Source organism: Hyperolius riggenbachi, chromosome 2, assembly GCF_040937935.1.
Source record: "Hyperolius riggenbachi isolate aHypRig1 chromosome 2, aHypRig1.pri, whole genome shotgun sequence".
Lineage (NCBI taxonomy): Eukaryota > Metazoa > Chordata > Amphibia > Anura > Hyperoliidae > Hyperolius > Hyperolius riggenbachi.
In genome coordinates this window covers 431499785-431516688 of record NC_090647.1, presented here as the reverse complement: position 1 = coordinate 431516688, position 16904 = coordinate 431499785, and the positions used below count along the sequence as shown (strand labels likewise).

The window sequence follows — 16904 nt, the reverse complement described above, 5'->3', positions numbered from 1 at the left end:
CGGCCAGACAAGCCTGGTACTCACGTGCCCTGTCACGTTAGCAGGGACTTGGCCATTGTTGCAGCACTAGTTTCAAGTGTGTCAGCGTTCTCCTTGCGGCTGGACGGCATGCTTTTGATATGTGCTAATTGATTAATAAATATGATAATTGTTATATCTCAGCTCCCTATATTTATGATTGCTGAATCAGTACCAAGTTAATAGGTGAGACAGAGAGTTTAACTACTTTTCAGGTTGATATCCCACAGTAATGAATGGATTTGTTAAATCCAGTATTCAATAGATTATTTGATGATCCTACAAATCTGTATATAAACAAATACAAACTAAAAAAAATAAAAAAAACTATTATTTCTGAAGGGAAGGAAAAAAGAGATTATAAAGTATAAATAGCAAAATAAAATCTAAACACAAGATATCCTGGTGATCCGCTCACCAGGTACATTTATACTGAAGCTCAATATAAATTTAACAAATTGATAACTTACTTACCACAATAGTATCTGCTCCGATCACAATATCTGGGGTTTTAAGATGCTTCTAAAAACAGTAATAATAATATCAATAGTAGTTATAATAAAAATGTAGTAATAATAATAGCAAAAGGGACCAAAAAAAAAAAAAAAAAAACACATTCATATTTTACTTATATAGAATGGTGAAAGGGGTTAAAAGTATTGATTTTCAGTAATGTTTGTGACTCCCCTAATTCTGGTTTGCACGACCTTCAACGCATTAATATAAATCCTTATGGTCTACGGAACAGGAAAAAAGGTCAGGTTCTAACTCTACACTTTACACAGGAAAGTCCTTTCTGTTTACTTTCCAGCTGTAGAGATTTATTCCCTTATTGTAAATTAAAGGAATTGAAGAAATACTCATCAGAAGACAAAAAAACACCAGCAAAAATACAAACAAGGTTATGGCTGCTTTTTTCTTTCACAATTTAGACTTCTGAAGTTTTGGAGTTTGTATCTAAACGATGTCCTTTAGGCCACACTTATTTCGTGCATTGTGATGCAGAGCGATGCTCCTGCCGCATCGCAAGGCCAAAAAAAGGTCAATCACATGACCCTGCGATAGAGTGCATAGCGCCTCCTCCCCACATTCAGCGACGTACTCTGTGCATAACTGGGATTACCGCCGGTCCACACATGCATGCCTAGACGCACTGCGCTCAGTCGTTTACACTACCTGCGTCACCCATAAACTTCCATTACAGCAGACCCCGTGCATTAAGCGTGCATCCCTTGTGCTGGATCGAATACATCTGGTGCACCGCAACGGACTGCATTAAGTGTGCATAGGCTTGTGGTCCCTTTTGGTATCAGATGTTTCTTTTTCCGTCATAAAGTATTTTATTGAAATTTTAAGCATACATAACAATTACAGCTGTAATAAACGCATTGTCAAGATATGTCACAAATTTGGTATATTCACATCTTATCTGATTCAGCACAGTTTCAATCTAACATGAGACCAAAAAATATTGCTAGGCTGTCTTAAGTTTTCCAACTGGTATTTACAGAACCTTATAGGCAACCAGTGGGGTAACTTTCCTATGAGTCTTTACCTAGCGGGACCAGTGGGTCTATAAGTACCCTCCGCTAGAGTCTCTTGTAGCTTCTATTGAGTCTCTAGAGAACCATATTTGCTTCCCTGATAAATCACCCGCTGAACTTGGAGTCTTGTCTCCAAATTTTGTTTGTGGTATTGTATTGATGACTTATGGGAGAATATATCCTGTTCAAAAATACCAATGTGTCTTATAGCTGGAGAGCTTTATATAGAACTTAACTAATCTAATCTAAAAAGAAAAATGCAGTAATGTTTATACCTCATATTGGGTTATACGTATTGTGATTCACACATTAATTAAATAAATGGTAGGTGGACTTTCGGGTATAAAGGGGAGGCCTATGCATTTGACTGTGGTTATTGCTTCAACCTCAACCCGGGGAGGTGGAACTAAATTGATGGTACGTGGCGGTTTACCAATCGTTAGGGATAGGGAAGTTATTATTGTTGAGCCCTAGTCTCGCTCGTAATTTACTCTCCATAAGAATATTGAGTTTAGTGATGGCCAGGATTTGAGAGAGGGAGAATTCCTCAGTGGATTTCCAGTTTGTTGTGATCGTATGTAGGGTACTCACTATTATATGGCATATGGTGGGACGTACTTTGTTTGGTATTTCCGCCGCTTCTACTAGGAGTAGTGCTAGCTTGGCATGTAACTTAAAAGTTGGTATGAAATGTGATTTTATATGCGATTCTACCTTGGCCCAAATTTGCGCAACTAGGGGACATTCCCAGAACATATGCATATACGTTCCTACCTCTTTATTACACTTCCAACAAAGTGGAGATGAACTTGGCGCATAGGAAGCTTTTTGTCTTGGTGTTACATACCACCTATATAGTATTTTTTTCGACATTTCCCAATGGGAGTTACATTTAGAGATTTTGGAGATCACATTACCAGCAGTGACTAGTTGTTCCACTGTGACCTTGCTGCCCAGATCTGCCGACCATACTAGTGAGTATCTGTTTATTGGTGATTGTCTATATTTACTAAGGGTGATGTACCATACCGATATTCCCCCTTTAAAGTATCCTTTAAAATTCAACATGGTGACAATGTTATGGTTGAGAGTTAAGGTAGGTATTTGGGTGGATTTGAATATATGAAAAATTCTGTGGTATGTATATAGTTGGGACTGCGGAAGTCCATATTGGTGGGATAGTTCTGCGAATGATTTGATATGGTCACCTGCTAGTAGGTCAGATAAGTCTGTGATCCCTAGTGTTTTCCACTTCCCCAGGTTAAGATTAGGTGTAAAATGTTCTAGGACTGAAATTGGTGCTTTTACGTTAATGTTCTTGGAGGGGGGAGGAGGGTGTTTAATGAAGTATTCCCATGATTTTAAAAGCGTTTGGATGGATGAAAAATGAGTTGTGGGAGGTTTCGCTCCCATCGCTATGCTTAATAGAAGATCTCTGAGATTGGTCCCAATTAGTTGAGATTCTAGTTTTACCCAAGGTTTATCTATGGCTTGATTCCACCAATATCTAACCATGTCTAAATTAGATGCGTAATAATATTGTTCAATGTTGGGTAGGCCCATACCTCCGTCTACTTTATTAAGAACCATAATTTGATATGGGGTCCTGACTCTCTTCCCATTCCAGATGTAGTTGTTTATACAGTGTTTAATATCCTGAAACCAAGACTTTGGTACTATTATGTGGAGCGTACGCAGAATATAGAGTATCTTAGGCAGGAGGAATAATTTAAAGGCCGCAACTCTTCCTGACCAGGATAGCCAGAATTTCTGCATATTTGAGCAGTCTTTTCGTATATATGCTAGTAGGGGAACATAGTTGTATTTGAATAGGTCAGACATTGCTTTTGTTAATTGTATGCCGAGGTAGGATACTGCCCCCTCCGCCCAGGAAAACTTGTACTTTGTTTTTATGTGGAGTTCAGTAGTTGGGGAGATATTGAGACCCATAATAAATGATTTATTTTGGTTGAGTTTGTAAAGAGAGGCTTCGGAGAAGCTGTGTAAATCTTCTAGTAAGTGCGGTAAGGAAGAATCCGGGTTTGTTATTAAAAGTGCCACATCATCCGCAAACATACTGATAAGATGTTCATGGCCATTTATGTTTATTCCTGAGATCCCCGGATTAGTTCGTATTTTTTGGGCAATTGTTTCCATTAAGAGTACGAATATGATTGGGGAAAGAGGACACCCCTGACGGGTCCCGTTTGTTATATGGAAAGGTTTGGAGATAAACCCTGCCGCGTTCACCCGGGCAGATGGGGCAGCATACAGTGCCATAATGGATGAAAGAATTATGCCTGAAAAGCCAAATTTTTCCAATGTAGCTCGGAGAAATTTCCAGTGAACTCTGTCGAACGCCTTCTCCGCGTCTAAAGTTAACAGCAGTGAAGGCGTCCGACAGAGCTCAATGTATCTTAAAACTGTTGCCATACGTCTAGTTGCATCCGAAGCCTGTCGACCTTTTGTGAAACCGACCTGGTCCTGCTCGAGTAGTGTTGGGGTGAATTGCATTAATCTTGTGGCCAGTAGCTTAGCGTATAATTTTGTGTCGGTATTTAGAAGCGAAATTGGCCTATAATTAGACGTGAGGCAAGGGTCTTTCCCTGGTTTAGGTAGTACAGTAATTATTGCCTCTAGATATTCTGTTGGGATGGTACCATTTGTGGCGAACTCATTGAAAAGTTTGTTGAGAAAGGGGGATAGGGTTGGAGCAAAGGTCAGGAAGAACTCATTGCAGAAACCATCTGGACCTGGGGCCTTGTTGCGTTTTAGGGATTTTATAGCGTTGTTTACTTCTTTGCTGCTAAAAGGCGTGTTTAGTTGATCTAATTGGGAGCTGTTTAATTTGGGGAGACTTATGGAGTCTAGGAAGTTTGATATTAGTGTATCCGTAGGTTGGACTGTTTGGGTATCATTTCTTAAATTATATAGTTTAGCGTAGTAGTCGCAGAACATATCGGCAATTTGTTTAGGGTTAGATATTATTTGCTTTGTGATAGGGTGAGTTAGTGAGTGTATTTTAGCTTTGATTTGTTTCTGTTTTATTAACTTCGCTAGGTAGGATCCTGCTTTGTTGTTCTGGGAGTAGAAATTTAGTTTGGCTTTTTGTAGCATAAAATCATATCTAGATTGTAATATGGTTGACAATTCCTGTCTTAAGTGGAAGAGTTCTTTTTCTAGTTGGTGAGAGGGGTTTTGCTTATGAAGCTCTTCTCGACTCTGAATTTGCTTTAGTAAGTATTCATATTTTTTAGTCCTTTCTTTTTTAGTAAAGGTTCCCTGTCTAATTAAGATTCCCCTGGAAAATGCCTTTAGTGCTGACCATATGTTGGCGTTGCTCATACCTGGGGTGCAGTTTCTTTCAAGAAACTCTTGGATATCCTTCTCTAGCTTATTAGCAAATTCACTATTCAAAATTAGAGATGAATTTAGTCTCCACAGAAAAGGTTTTTCCACCAATAGGTTGTCCTTAATTAGTAGGTGAACTGGGGCGTGGTCTGACCACGTTTTGGTACCAATGGAGGAGTCCATCACCCCCTGTAGCATTAATTTATCAGTAAGGAATAGGTCTATCCTCGAGTGTGTTTTATGCACGTTTGAAAAAAACGTATAGTCCCGTTCCGAGGAGTGAAATATGCGCCAAGGATCATATAGATCATTGTAGTGCATTTGCTTGTCAATAATTTGATGGGGGGAATTGGATGATGCATCCATTTTAGTTGGGCAAGCATTGAAGTCCCCTCCCATTATTAAGCGGCCTTGTTGGACCGATTTTGTTTTGGTGCATAATTTCTGTAAGAAGGCTTTTTGGCCTGAATTGGGACCGTATAGTGCTACTAGGGTGATGAGCTCCTCGTTGATCTTGCCAACAAAAATTATGAATCTCCCATTTGGGTCTGAGAGAGTGAATATGGGGTCAATCTTGAGATCCCTGTGGAATGCCATCATGACGCCTCTTTTTTTTTTCTTAAAGGTGCTATGATATATAGTCGGGAATAGTACATTAGAGCACAGGTGGGTGTCTTTTTGTAAAAGGTGGGTCTCCTGTAAGAAAATAATTTGTGATTTTTGCGCCTTGATTTCATTTCACAGAAGATGCCTCTTATATGGAGAGTTCAGTCCCCGAACATTAAGAGTAGTAATTTTTAAAGGCATTTGTATTTGGTTTTAGCAGTAAAACGCTGTAGGTAATGTGTATACTCTGCATTGGTCTTTTTGCAACATAGAGGGTCTGAGGTCCACCAGATCAATATAAGGTCAAACATTCCTTCAATTACTAACTTAAACAACATATATCGAGAAAACATATCAATGAAACATATGAGATAAACAGAGAAAAAGCATAGATTTAAAGGATATAACATCTTATTTGGGTATTTGTGTGGGACAAAGTTCCAGTCCTACACTTGTTAGTGGGGCACTAAGTCCAATGGCATTATGGGGAGAAAGTATTGGGCCTTAGAGGGGGTTTTAATTTTGGTGGATCTATAAGAATGTCAGCGTTTAGCTTGTTGCTGCCAGGTTTGAGTTATTCTTGATGTTTTAGCTGCAGCAGCAGGAGAAGTGGAAGATTGTTGCACAGGGATCTGCAGTTGTTTGAACAGTTTAAATCCATTTTCGGATGAGAGGATTGTGTAGTGTTTATTTTGGTACGAGAAGAGCAGTTTCGTGGGAAATCCCCATTTATATTGTATTTGTAATTGTCGCAAAGCTTTGGTGAAAGGCTGTAGATCTCTCCTGAGGTTGAGCGTAGCCACAGATAGGTCTGCATATATCTGTATGTTTTTGTACGGTTCCGGTAATGAGCCCGCTTTCCGAGTGGCGTTGGCTAGGCCCTCTTTAACATTGTAGAATAGAAATCGAGCTATTACGTCTCTGGGTATGGAGTCTGCTAAATGTGCCGGTTTGGGGAGTCGGTGTGCACGATCGATGGTAAGTTCTATTTCTGATGTGTCAGGCATGACCGCTTTGGCAAGGTTTTGCAGATAGTGCTTGAGCTCAGATATCTGTACTTGTTCTGGGATACCTCTAAATTTTAAATTGTTGCGGCGGCTTCTGTCCTCTTGATCTGCTGCCTTAGCTTTAAGCCATTGGATGTCTGTAGTTTGTAAAGCAGAGGTGTCCACCATCGCATTATGCTCTGTTATAAGCTCACTCATTTTGTCTTCCACCATTGCGATTCTGTTTCCCACAGCTGCCACTTCATTATGTAATCCTGCATTTAGTGATGAGATGTCCGCCATAAGCGATGTTCTAAATGATATCAGAATGTCCTTAATAAATGATTGCGTGGCTGTAATATCAGTGGTGGGGAATGCATCTATCTGCAGCGCTGCGTCGTCTGCCTGCGTGTGATATTGTGCTGCTGCACTTACCGAACTCCCCGAGTCACATCTGGGCCTCGATTTTGCTGGGCTGCCCGACGGAGAGGATCCTGCTTCTTGCTGCTCCTCCTGGGTGATTTTAGCGGTGTGTGAGGGATTAACGCTGCTGCGTTGAGAAGGTGCCTGCGCAGCTTGTGGTTCTCCCTCCGGCCCGGCGCCATCTTGAGCCTGCTCTGTCTGCCTCGGGTGAAAAAAGTCAGTGACTTTGCGCGGAGCCGCCGCTCCCTGCTTCCTTTTTTTTAGGTTCTCTGTCTCTAGGACCATCTCTTCTGCCTGCTGCATCTTTTCAGGTGTTTGTGTCCACCGCTTTGAGCCGCTTTGCCCGTACTTTCCCCGGAGCTCTCTTAGGCTGCGTCCGTCTCCTCCAACGCGGAAGCCACGCCCCCGGTATCAGATGTTTCTAGCCCCCCACATAGGTGATGAAGGGGGGAGCTGCGGCTATACTGAGACTCAGCAGCGTGGAGAGGAGCCCGAGTTCTCCCTCCCTCTCCCCGGGCTCCCCTTCGCGCTCCCCTTTCTTTGCACAGCAAGCGCAGCAGGAAGCCTCATATTAGCAACTCGCATCCCTTCCGCTCCAATCACCGCTCACTTGCCACTGATCTCCTTCTGCATAGATGCTTATACACGCTCTACTTCCTGATTAACAGGAAGTAGAGCATGTATAAGCAACTATATAGACGGAGGAGATCAGCTGTAAGTGAGCAGCAACTGGAGCGGGAAGGGAGGTGAATTGCTAATATGAGGCTTGGCGCTTTGTTTACTCTGCAAAAAGGGAGGAGACGGGAAACGAGCCCCGGGGAGAAGTAGAATTCGGGCTCCCCTCCACGTGGCTGAGTCCCACGTGGCTCCCCCTCCATCAATGGGCTCCGTCCTACAACGCTCAGGGCAGTCGCTTGCCTGGCCCACCACTGGAAACAGGGCTGCCTATCATGACAAGCTGTACTAGTCCGCGAGTCTGGCATGGAGGCAAAGGAATAACCAGACATCCAGGTAAGCTGTCTTTTTAAATGGGAGTTGGTAGTGTCCCCTTTCATAGTCTCATTATGTCAGGTTTCCTTAAAATACATACATTTAATTCAATATTAAACACAAAACTAACCATGTGCATTCTCTTTGCAACCTCCAGCGCTTTCTGCTTAGCAGTTTCTACAGCATATTCATGAGGAGCAGAAAACAGGGATTTATCCAAAGTCTCTTTAAACCAGGATGGAACCACTTCAAAGCGAAGACCCTACACAATAAAAAGGTAAACAGAGGCCTTTACACTTTTATATACAGACACCCGGCATGCAGCTGCAAAATACAAACAGGACAAGAAACAGAACATTTCTAACATGCTGGCGTTCTAAAGTCCCTTCAGGGCTGCAGCAACTTAGAGCACACGCCACAGGTGACCAGAATCATTAGGGAGACCTGCCCAAAGACTCCTCACTCTTTTACATACTGGCTCGAGATGGGATTTGAACCCTCGTCAAAGGCTCAAACCTCCATCAAAGGGAAAAGCCTTACCGAGTACACTATCACAGACTTGCATAAAGACCACTCTAGCTCTTGACGTTTGTGCTTAATAAGTGGTCAGCCAGGAACAGACAGGAAGCAGCTTAGACACACACTACAAATAAGCATTAATAACAGTACACAGCAACAATAAAGCAATAAAGGCCATAGGAATCAAATCAGGTTCAGAAACAAAAACAAAAAAATTACATCTCTATCCATTTCAACCTTCTGAGGGTCTCTTTACTTTAAGGGGAAAGAACAACCACAATGGTGGACTATACAGAACTGTCCCTATATTGAGGTATCTAACTTTTTTGTGACTTCAAAAATATGCCTTCATGTTTGGGTTGTGTTAGGTTTGTGCAGAAAAAAATAAAGATTTGTGCTGCTATAGCAATTCTTTTTTTTTTCACAGTGGAAAAGGTCACCCAGCCTACTACAACAGCACAAACACAAACGGCTTACTCAAAACGCACGCACGCACGCACACACACACACACACACACACAAGCTTTTGACCTGTAGAAAAATTAGAAAAGATAGAACAACACAAATTACACAAACGTGGTGCTGCCCAACCATGGCAGTTTCATGTCTGTAAGCAGTTGTAGTGGGACCGAGTGACAACTAGTGATGGCAAGGTCTAGGAGAACTCATGGAGAAGCATGCTATTTGTTTGATCAGCTGATAGATTTGTAAAGCTCTGATTTGCTGTGATCACATCCCATGATCATGACTAGCAAGACTAGCAAATCAGAGACTTACACTTCTATCACCTGACCAAACTGATCACATGCTTTTCCAGGAGTTCTCCTAGACATGACTATCACTAGTGACAACACCATCTGGAAGAAAAAAAAAATTAATATCTACAAAACAAAACAAAAAAAAAAATCATACGAGTCACTACAAAAAGTAGTACTAACCAAACGCAATGGAATTTTTATTTATGGGGTTATCAATCAGCATAAATAAAAATTCCATCGTGTTTGGTTAGTGCTACTTCGGTGCCTTTTCATGGAGTTCTTAGGAATGTGAGCTTAAAGTGAATGGGAGTCGATGTAAAAATAAAAATAAACTGTTCTTCAAGGTGACTGCTTGCCAATTGATCCGAGTAATGTCTGACGTTCTCAGACATTAGTCAGAGTTCTGACTAAAGACGGCGACTCAACACTGTTAAAGCAATTGGGAACAATGTTTAAAAAAAAATATAAACCAGATGCTTACCTAAGGAGGGCTCTGGGTACCATAGAGCCTTCCCACTCCTCTCTCAGTCCCCATTCCAGTGCTGGCTCCCCGGTAGCAGTATTCCACCAATTTGGTCAAATACTTCTCTCTCCACCGCTGAAGGGAGGTTTTCATCGCTCCCAAAGAGTGGGCGCTGCATACTGTGCACACACGAGCGCCCTCTCTCGCGTACGTGCAGTATGAAGCCACCTGTCTTCAGGAGGACTCTGCTCCCGAAGTCTCCCACGGTGGGGGAATCAAACAAAGGAGCTGCCGCTGCAACGATGGGCCCTTGAAAGGAGAGGGAAGGCTCTATAGGACCCAGAGCCTTCCCTCTCCTTAGGTAAGCATTTGGGTTTTTTCTTTTTTTTTTTTTTTTTTAAACACGATTCCCAATTGCTTATTTGCTTTAACAGTGCTGAGTCTCCGTCTTTAGTCAGAATGCTGACTAATGTTTGAGAACGTTAGACCTAAGTCAGATCAATTGGCTGGCAGTCACCTTGAAGAACAGTATAAAATTGCCATCTGCCAAGTCATTTCAACTGAGTATAAGACACGCTAATATGTCAGAAACATATTAGATATAAAAGGTCAAGTAAAGTGGTGTATGCTAGGATACAATCTGTATAATCCATGTGATGATAACGAGCAAAAATATTACTGTGGTATATTATGCTTTTTTCTGTATTTTACTGTATGGTGAAATGATAATCGTTGGGTACCTACCACATTGGAAAGTATATCTTGCCTGCGTGGAGACGCACTGGCCAGTACTACCCTCTTCCCCGCCAACTTGGAAATGACTGGGTTCAGCAACATTTCTTTTGCGTAAAAGGAACTTTTACAGAAAATGAAACCTGCAAACATATAAAGAGAACACATTCAGTTAGATTAAGGATGGGAAACAAGTACATTTTGTGCATGTAATGTAATCCCAATACTAAATGCAAAAATAGTAATTGCTGCAGAACTTGTATGCGTACTTTATCATTGTCCTCCCGCCACAATAGCAACTGTCATGCAGCAATGATATAGCAGATCAAGACGTCTATACTGCCCTTGGTCCCAGAAACTGTGTTCTATTAGCCAGCGGTGATTACCTTCCTGGTATACTTTAACAGCCAAAAGCCAAAATAAAAAACAGTCTAAGTTGCAGGCAACATTGTTTATTAAAGTCGACCTGTAAGAAAAAACAGTGTCCCTGTGGGGTAGTTTCCTTGGGAGGGAAAGCCTCTAAATCCTAAAGAGGCTTCCTCCTCAATAGAGGGGATTCAGCATTTGGGACCCCTGAAGATCTCCTTGCCGATGCTTCTCGGCATGTGTGGCATCTTTGGCTCCTTATCACCATGTGATCACCAATCGATAGCCAATCACAGTGATCCCGCCCTCTGTGCCAGTCTGTAGAGAGCTACAGCTGCCGTGGTCTGCGTCTCATACAGGTTGTGATCTAATGTTAATGTACAACTGAAGTGAGAAGAATTTGGAGGCTGCCATATTTAGTTCCTTATTAAAAAAAAACTAGTTGTCTGGCAGCACTGCTGATCTATTTAGCTGCAGCAGTGTCTGAATAATATCAGAAGCAAGCATGCAGCAATCTCGTCTGATCTGACAAATTTAGAAACCCCTGATCTGTTGCATGCTTGCTCAGGGTCTATGGCTAAAGTATTAGAGGCAGAGAATCAGCAGGAAAGCCAGGCAACTGGTACTGCTTAAAAATAAATAAATATGGCAGCCACCAATATCCCTCTTGCTTCAGTTTTCCTTTAAAAACACAAATTCAACCCAAAATCCTCTGATCCCTTCCAAATCACATTTTTTGCAGATAGATGTGTATATATAGTGCAGTGCAGATAGCACCGTATATATATATATATATATATATATATATATATATATATATATATATATATATATATATATATATATATATATATATATATATATATATATATATATATATATATATAGTGCAGTGGAAATAGCATTGTATTGTATTTATAGTGTAGCACATTATACATTCCATCAAATTCCACCAATAATAAATACAGCCAAAATTATGAGCACACCTTTGGATTCTGCATACGAGAGGAATCGGCGCAGGAGACTTGGGCAGAGGATACAGGGGTATGGCTAATCCTGCTCCTGTACGAAATACCCATCCACATTAAATACTATTCCCCCTCCAGGCCACCATGGATGGTGGGGAATGAAATAATTTGTCTTCCAGCAATTGCTGAAGGCCGAATTATAGTGTTTTATAAGTAACTTCAGCTCCGTCTTCTGACGGCACTGAAGTTACTCACTGCTGCGCCCAAGTCCCCTGCGTTGGAATGAAAGTACATGGCAAGGAAATGAACAGCGCTACTTAAAAACAGATAAGTGCCTACCTGCAAAAGAGTGCAAGCCCCACTTGTGGGATAAAATACACACCTAGCATACACATGACCTGTCTACCACTGGAGGATGTTGGTTTCAGCGCACCTCTGATTGTAGGTCATTCGGAAGCGGCCTGATGCGCTGATCCACCTTTTGCGCAATTTTCGATTTTACTTGGTAGCGCGCCCAGGCTATGCATATGCATAGGTAGGATTTAGTTAGTGTTAGGTCCCCTCCCATGTGAGGATGACTTCTCTGCAGTGGGAGGGACAAGTACTTAACAAGTTGCATGCAAGCTGTTACAGGAAACCAACATCCTCCAGTGGTAGACAGGTCATGTGTATGCTAGGTGTGTATTTTATCCCACGCGTGGGGCTTGCACTCTCTTGCAGGTAGGCACTTATCTGTTTTTAAGTAGTGCTGTTCATTTCCTTGCCATGTACTAATTTAATTCATTTTTGGTCAGCTGCTCCCACTTAACAGCCTTGCTTTTGGTGTATATGCAGAGCTTCTGTTTGGGTTCAAGGTGCGTTTGCAGTTTCTGAGGGGGCTCAGCGCACCTCTAATTGAAGGCCATTCGGAAGCGGCCTGGTGATGCGCTGATCCACCTTTTGCGCAAGTTGGAATGATAGTGTTCTTTGGATTCTTTTGACAGGCATTTTACTATTTCAGTAGATCAGAGCTTCAAGAGAAGTTATGCACTACAGAAAACAAGCAGTTACTTTTGTTCACTGAAAAGCTGTGAGAAAACGCGGAAAAGCCGCCGCGTCCGCTCAGAGTAAGGCGGCTGTTTCCGCGTCCAACGCGGCGGTCTGCACGCATGGGCCTACATCTGCTAGTATGGCCGAACGCGGAGAAACCGCCGCATGCCTTGATAGCGGTGCGGCGGATTCCGCGTCCAGTGGTACGCAAGACATGTCTGGTGTGGCTGGGACTGATAGTCCACACAGGTTCAGAAGGACGCGCGCGTTGAGAGGCAGAACTTTTATGACAGCCAGAAGGGAGTCAGCTGACCAAGCTGGTCAGCTGACGATTGTACCAGTTCCCATTGGTCCAGCACTTAGGGGAGGCGCTGGGCTATATATACTGGTTGCTGGTCATTCACTGGTTGTCTGCCGTTGCGATCACTACGTGGAAGCACTCAGACCTTATTGTCCGAATCTGTGTTATCATTCTGTTATACTTCAGACTAGTCCCAGGGTGTTGATGATCAAGGACCTCACACCCAAAGATTAGGAATCTGTGTTATCATTCTGTTATGCTTCAGACTAGTCCAAGGGTGTTGATGATCAAGGACCTCACACCCAAAGATTAGGAATCTGTGTTATCATTCTGTTATGCTTCAGATTAGTCCCAGGGTGTTGATGATCAAGGACCTCACACCCAAAGATTAGGGACTTGTGTTACCATTCTGTTATACTTCAGACTAGTTCCAGGGTGTTGATGATCACGAAGCTCACACCCAAGACTAGGCATTGTTTATTATCTGTTATGACCTTCTGCTTTCCTGACCACTCTTCTGTTCAACGATTTGGTACTTCGCTATATCTGATACTCTGTTGCCAAACCCTGCTTGCCTTAGGATTACCAAATCAGCCTCCTGTCTTTGTACCTTGTATGTCTGTGTTGCCGACCTGGCTTGTCCGACCTTGAGAGCTATCTCCCCAGTTAAGAGATAGTTCACAGATCAGTCAGTGGCATCCTTCTATTGGTGTCACTCACGCTCTGGTCCTTCCCTCTCCCAGTCTGACTCCTCCCCACGGGAGAGTCTAAGGCTGTGGAAAGATACTACTCCAGCAGTATTCCTTACTGCCTTGTACCTGTCCTCCTGGTATTGTTCTCAAAGTATTACTGTTGCACCAAACACTCATATCTCTCAGGTGTCCAGAGGTTAGTAATATATCTGATTATCGGTGATACTGCAGATCATCAATAATCGGGTATATATCTGTATTCTTGGTGATACTGCAGATCACCAATCAGACCCTCTCTGTGTTACACCGATCATTACAAAAGCTAAATTAAATTTTTTTCCCCACAGTCCTCACAGTGGCTTTAATTAAGGTCTGTTAGATCTGTAAAAAAACCAAACAAACAAAAAAAGTCTGCAAAATACCGCATTCAGTATTTTAGATTTTTTTGGGCCAATTCATCAAAATTTTCACAGGTTTAGTGGAAATTGGGTAATCAACCGAAAAAATGGGCTTCAATGCGTAAAACCCGGTTCCATAACAGTAGTACAGTGTTTTGTTCTCCCACTTCTGTGCAGTGACGGCATTACAATAGTAAGAGGCATTACCGCTATCCCTTTAGATGTACATGTTTCCTTCTAAAGCCTCTAAATCTATTAGTCGAACATTTTATTTAATGCCATGTGGATTACCTGAATAAAAAATAACCAGCATTTTTTCACCACTGTTGGTCTGCGGATCCTTTTGTGCATATTCCTGAATTGGCCTGGCTTCCCAGATCCTGCACCCATTGGTCGAATCGGTAGGGGGTTTTGAGCGTTTTGATCTTTCACCATACCCAAAAATTGCTTTGACTTCGACTCCACAGCCTTGCTTCCATCGCCCAAAGCGAACGACAAGATGGCAGAGAAACATTCCAAAAAAAACGTCCTAACAATGGTAAAAGACCATGTGTAGACCAATCCATCCTGGCGGATTATTTTGGACGATAATTAGTGTTAGTCAGTTATATCGAACAATAACAAACGATCACTCCATTCAAACTACTCATGTGTGGTTAGTTGCACAGTAGATGAACAAAGTATTTTATAATATAAAATAATGTAGCAGCAAGGACTATTTTAAAATATCCTGAAAAGAAGAGACATGACAGCTCTGCAGTCAGAGTGCAGACTTTGATCAGCCAGACGAACATCCAGAAGTAATATTTAGCCTGGAAAGCATTATCTGTTTGCTATTCAAACATTTACATATTAACCATTGCAATGTGTAGACATCACTGTACAATCACTGTTTCAACAGCTTTAGTTGACATTTCAAGTTACTTTTTGAATGGGAAAAAAAATTAAATATTGTAAAGTAATTTACACAGCATACACTTAGAGCAGGTATACAGAGTTGTAGAAATAGATGACATGCTCCTGTAAACACCAGTCCTGTAACCCAGGGGGCCCAGTTATTTCCACCGTCTCAAGGGCGGGCATGCCCCATCTGATACTCCAGGCATTTATACTAATGCAGAGGTTGTGTTCAGTAACAAAGGTAAACATGATCGATCAGCAAGTGTAGGATAGGTTAGCGTTTCCGTTTTACATGACCCAAGTATTATATAGTATACTATCAGTAGTATAATATTGCTAGTATTAGCGGGAGACTGCACCAAACTCATTAGCGTACATACTAAGTGTATGCTTCCGATTGGTTTCAATAGAGCATGTGGTGCAATACGAATGCTCAGCAGGAAAAGGATGATTCATTTTATATCCAGATAGCATTATTTGAATTTTTTCGACTTCATAGCTATAGATTCACACAATGATCCAATAGGAAGCCCTGACAACAAATTCAAATTGCTTTGTGATCAGTAAAGCAGTATACATATAAAAATGTAGCGTGAAATCCCTCACTTTAATAAATCACAGCCAGGGTCTCAAGCATGAATTAAATTACTGTACCATTTTACAGTATAGTCTTAATTATCCGCAGCGGTAAGGGATTACATATCCTCCAGGTACTGGTCTTCTCTCCTGCAGCAGCTTTGCAGCGCCCTCCAAGCACAGTTCTGATACAGGTCAGGTGACACACTGGGAGCAGTACAAGGAAAGTGCAAAGCCACTAGGAGAGGGGTCTGCAACCTTTAAGACATAAAGAGCCACTTGGACCCGTTTCCGAAAAGAGAAAAAAAACTGGGAGCCGCAAAACCATTATAAAACAAATCTAACACTGCATATATTGTTTCTTACCTCAATGCTATATACAGGATCAGATATGACCCCAATATGCACAAATCGTTAGCAGATATGACCCCAATATGCACAAATCGTTAGCAGATATGACCCCAATATGCACAAATCGTTAGCAGATATGACCCCAATATGCACAAATCGTTAGCAGATCTGACCCCAATATGCACAATCCTTCAGCAGATCTGACCCCAATATGCACAATCCTTCAGCAGATCTGACCCCAATATGCACAATCCTTCAGCAGATCTGACCCCAATATGCACAATCCTTCAGCAGATCTGACCCCAATATGCACAATCCTTCAGCAGATCTGACCCCAATATGCACAATCCTTCAGCAGATCTGACCCCAATATGCACAATCCTTCAGCAGATCTGACCCCAATATGCACAATCCTTCAGCAGATCTGACCCCAATATGCACAATCCTTCAGCAGATAAGAAAAACCCATTTAGGCCCGGTTCACACTTGCGGTGGCCCTCCGGAATCGCCGTGCCGGAGCCGCACCGCTTGCAGAACGGACGGAACGGACGCACGGCATAGCAATGAAAGCCTATGCGTCCGTTCACATGCGTCCGTTCTGCCGAACCGGAGCCGGACCGGATCCGGGCCGGATCCGGACTCCGGCCTCCGTTCCAACATGCGCTATTTTTTCATCCGGCTCCTCCGGCAGCCGTATCCGGGGCGGAGCCGGACTGCACCATCCGGCCAATACAAACCAATGGGAACCGGAGAGCGCACAACACACTGGCTGAGAAATCCGGATGTTCTACCCCACTTCCTATGGGGATTGTTGCGGCGATATTGGATGGGGACACATGGGCAAGCATTTTGGAGTGGAGCAGCACAGCTGGATCCGGATCCGGAGATGTTGGCAGCATGTCGGAGGTGGAGGTGAGTGCTAAACAGCAGAGG

General features: G+C 42.4%; 1 protein-coding gene across 3 annotated transcripts in view; it reads right to left on the bottom strand.

Moving 5' to 3' along the window:
- ASMTL (acetylserotonin O-methyltransferase like) overlaps window positions 1–16904 on the bottom strand; it is a 144726-nt gene that overhangs the window by 119519 nt on the left and 8303 nt on the right. For all 3 annotated transcript variants that reach the window (XR_011026401.1, XM_068269947.1, XM_068269948.1), the window contains exons 2-4: window positions 10403–10533; window positions 8049–8180; window positions 493–540 (exon numbers count right to left, since the gene is read on the bottom strand). Coding sequence is in view for 2 of the 3 variants with exons in the window: in XM_068269947.1 (XP_068126048.1) it covers window positions 493–540; window positions 8049–8180; window positions 10403–10495 (273 nt within the window). In the remaining variant the exon portion in view is untranslated. The remainder of the gene's footprint in view (window positions 1–492; window positions 541–8048; window positions 8181–10402; window positions 10534–16904) is intronic.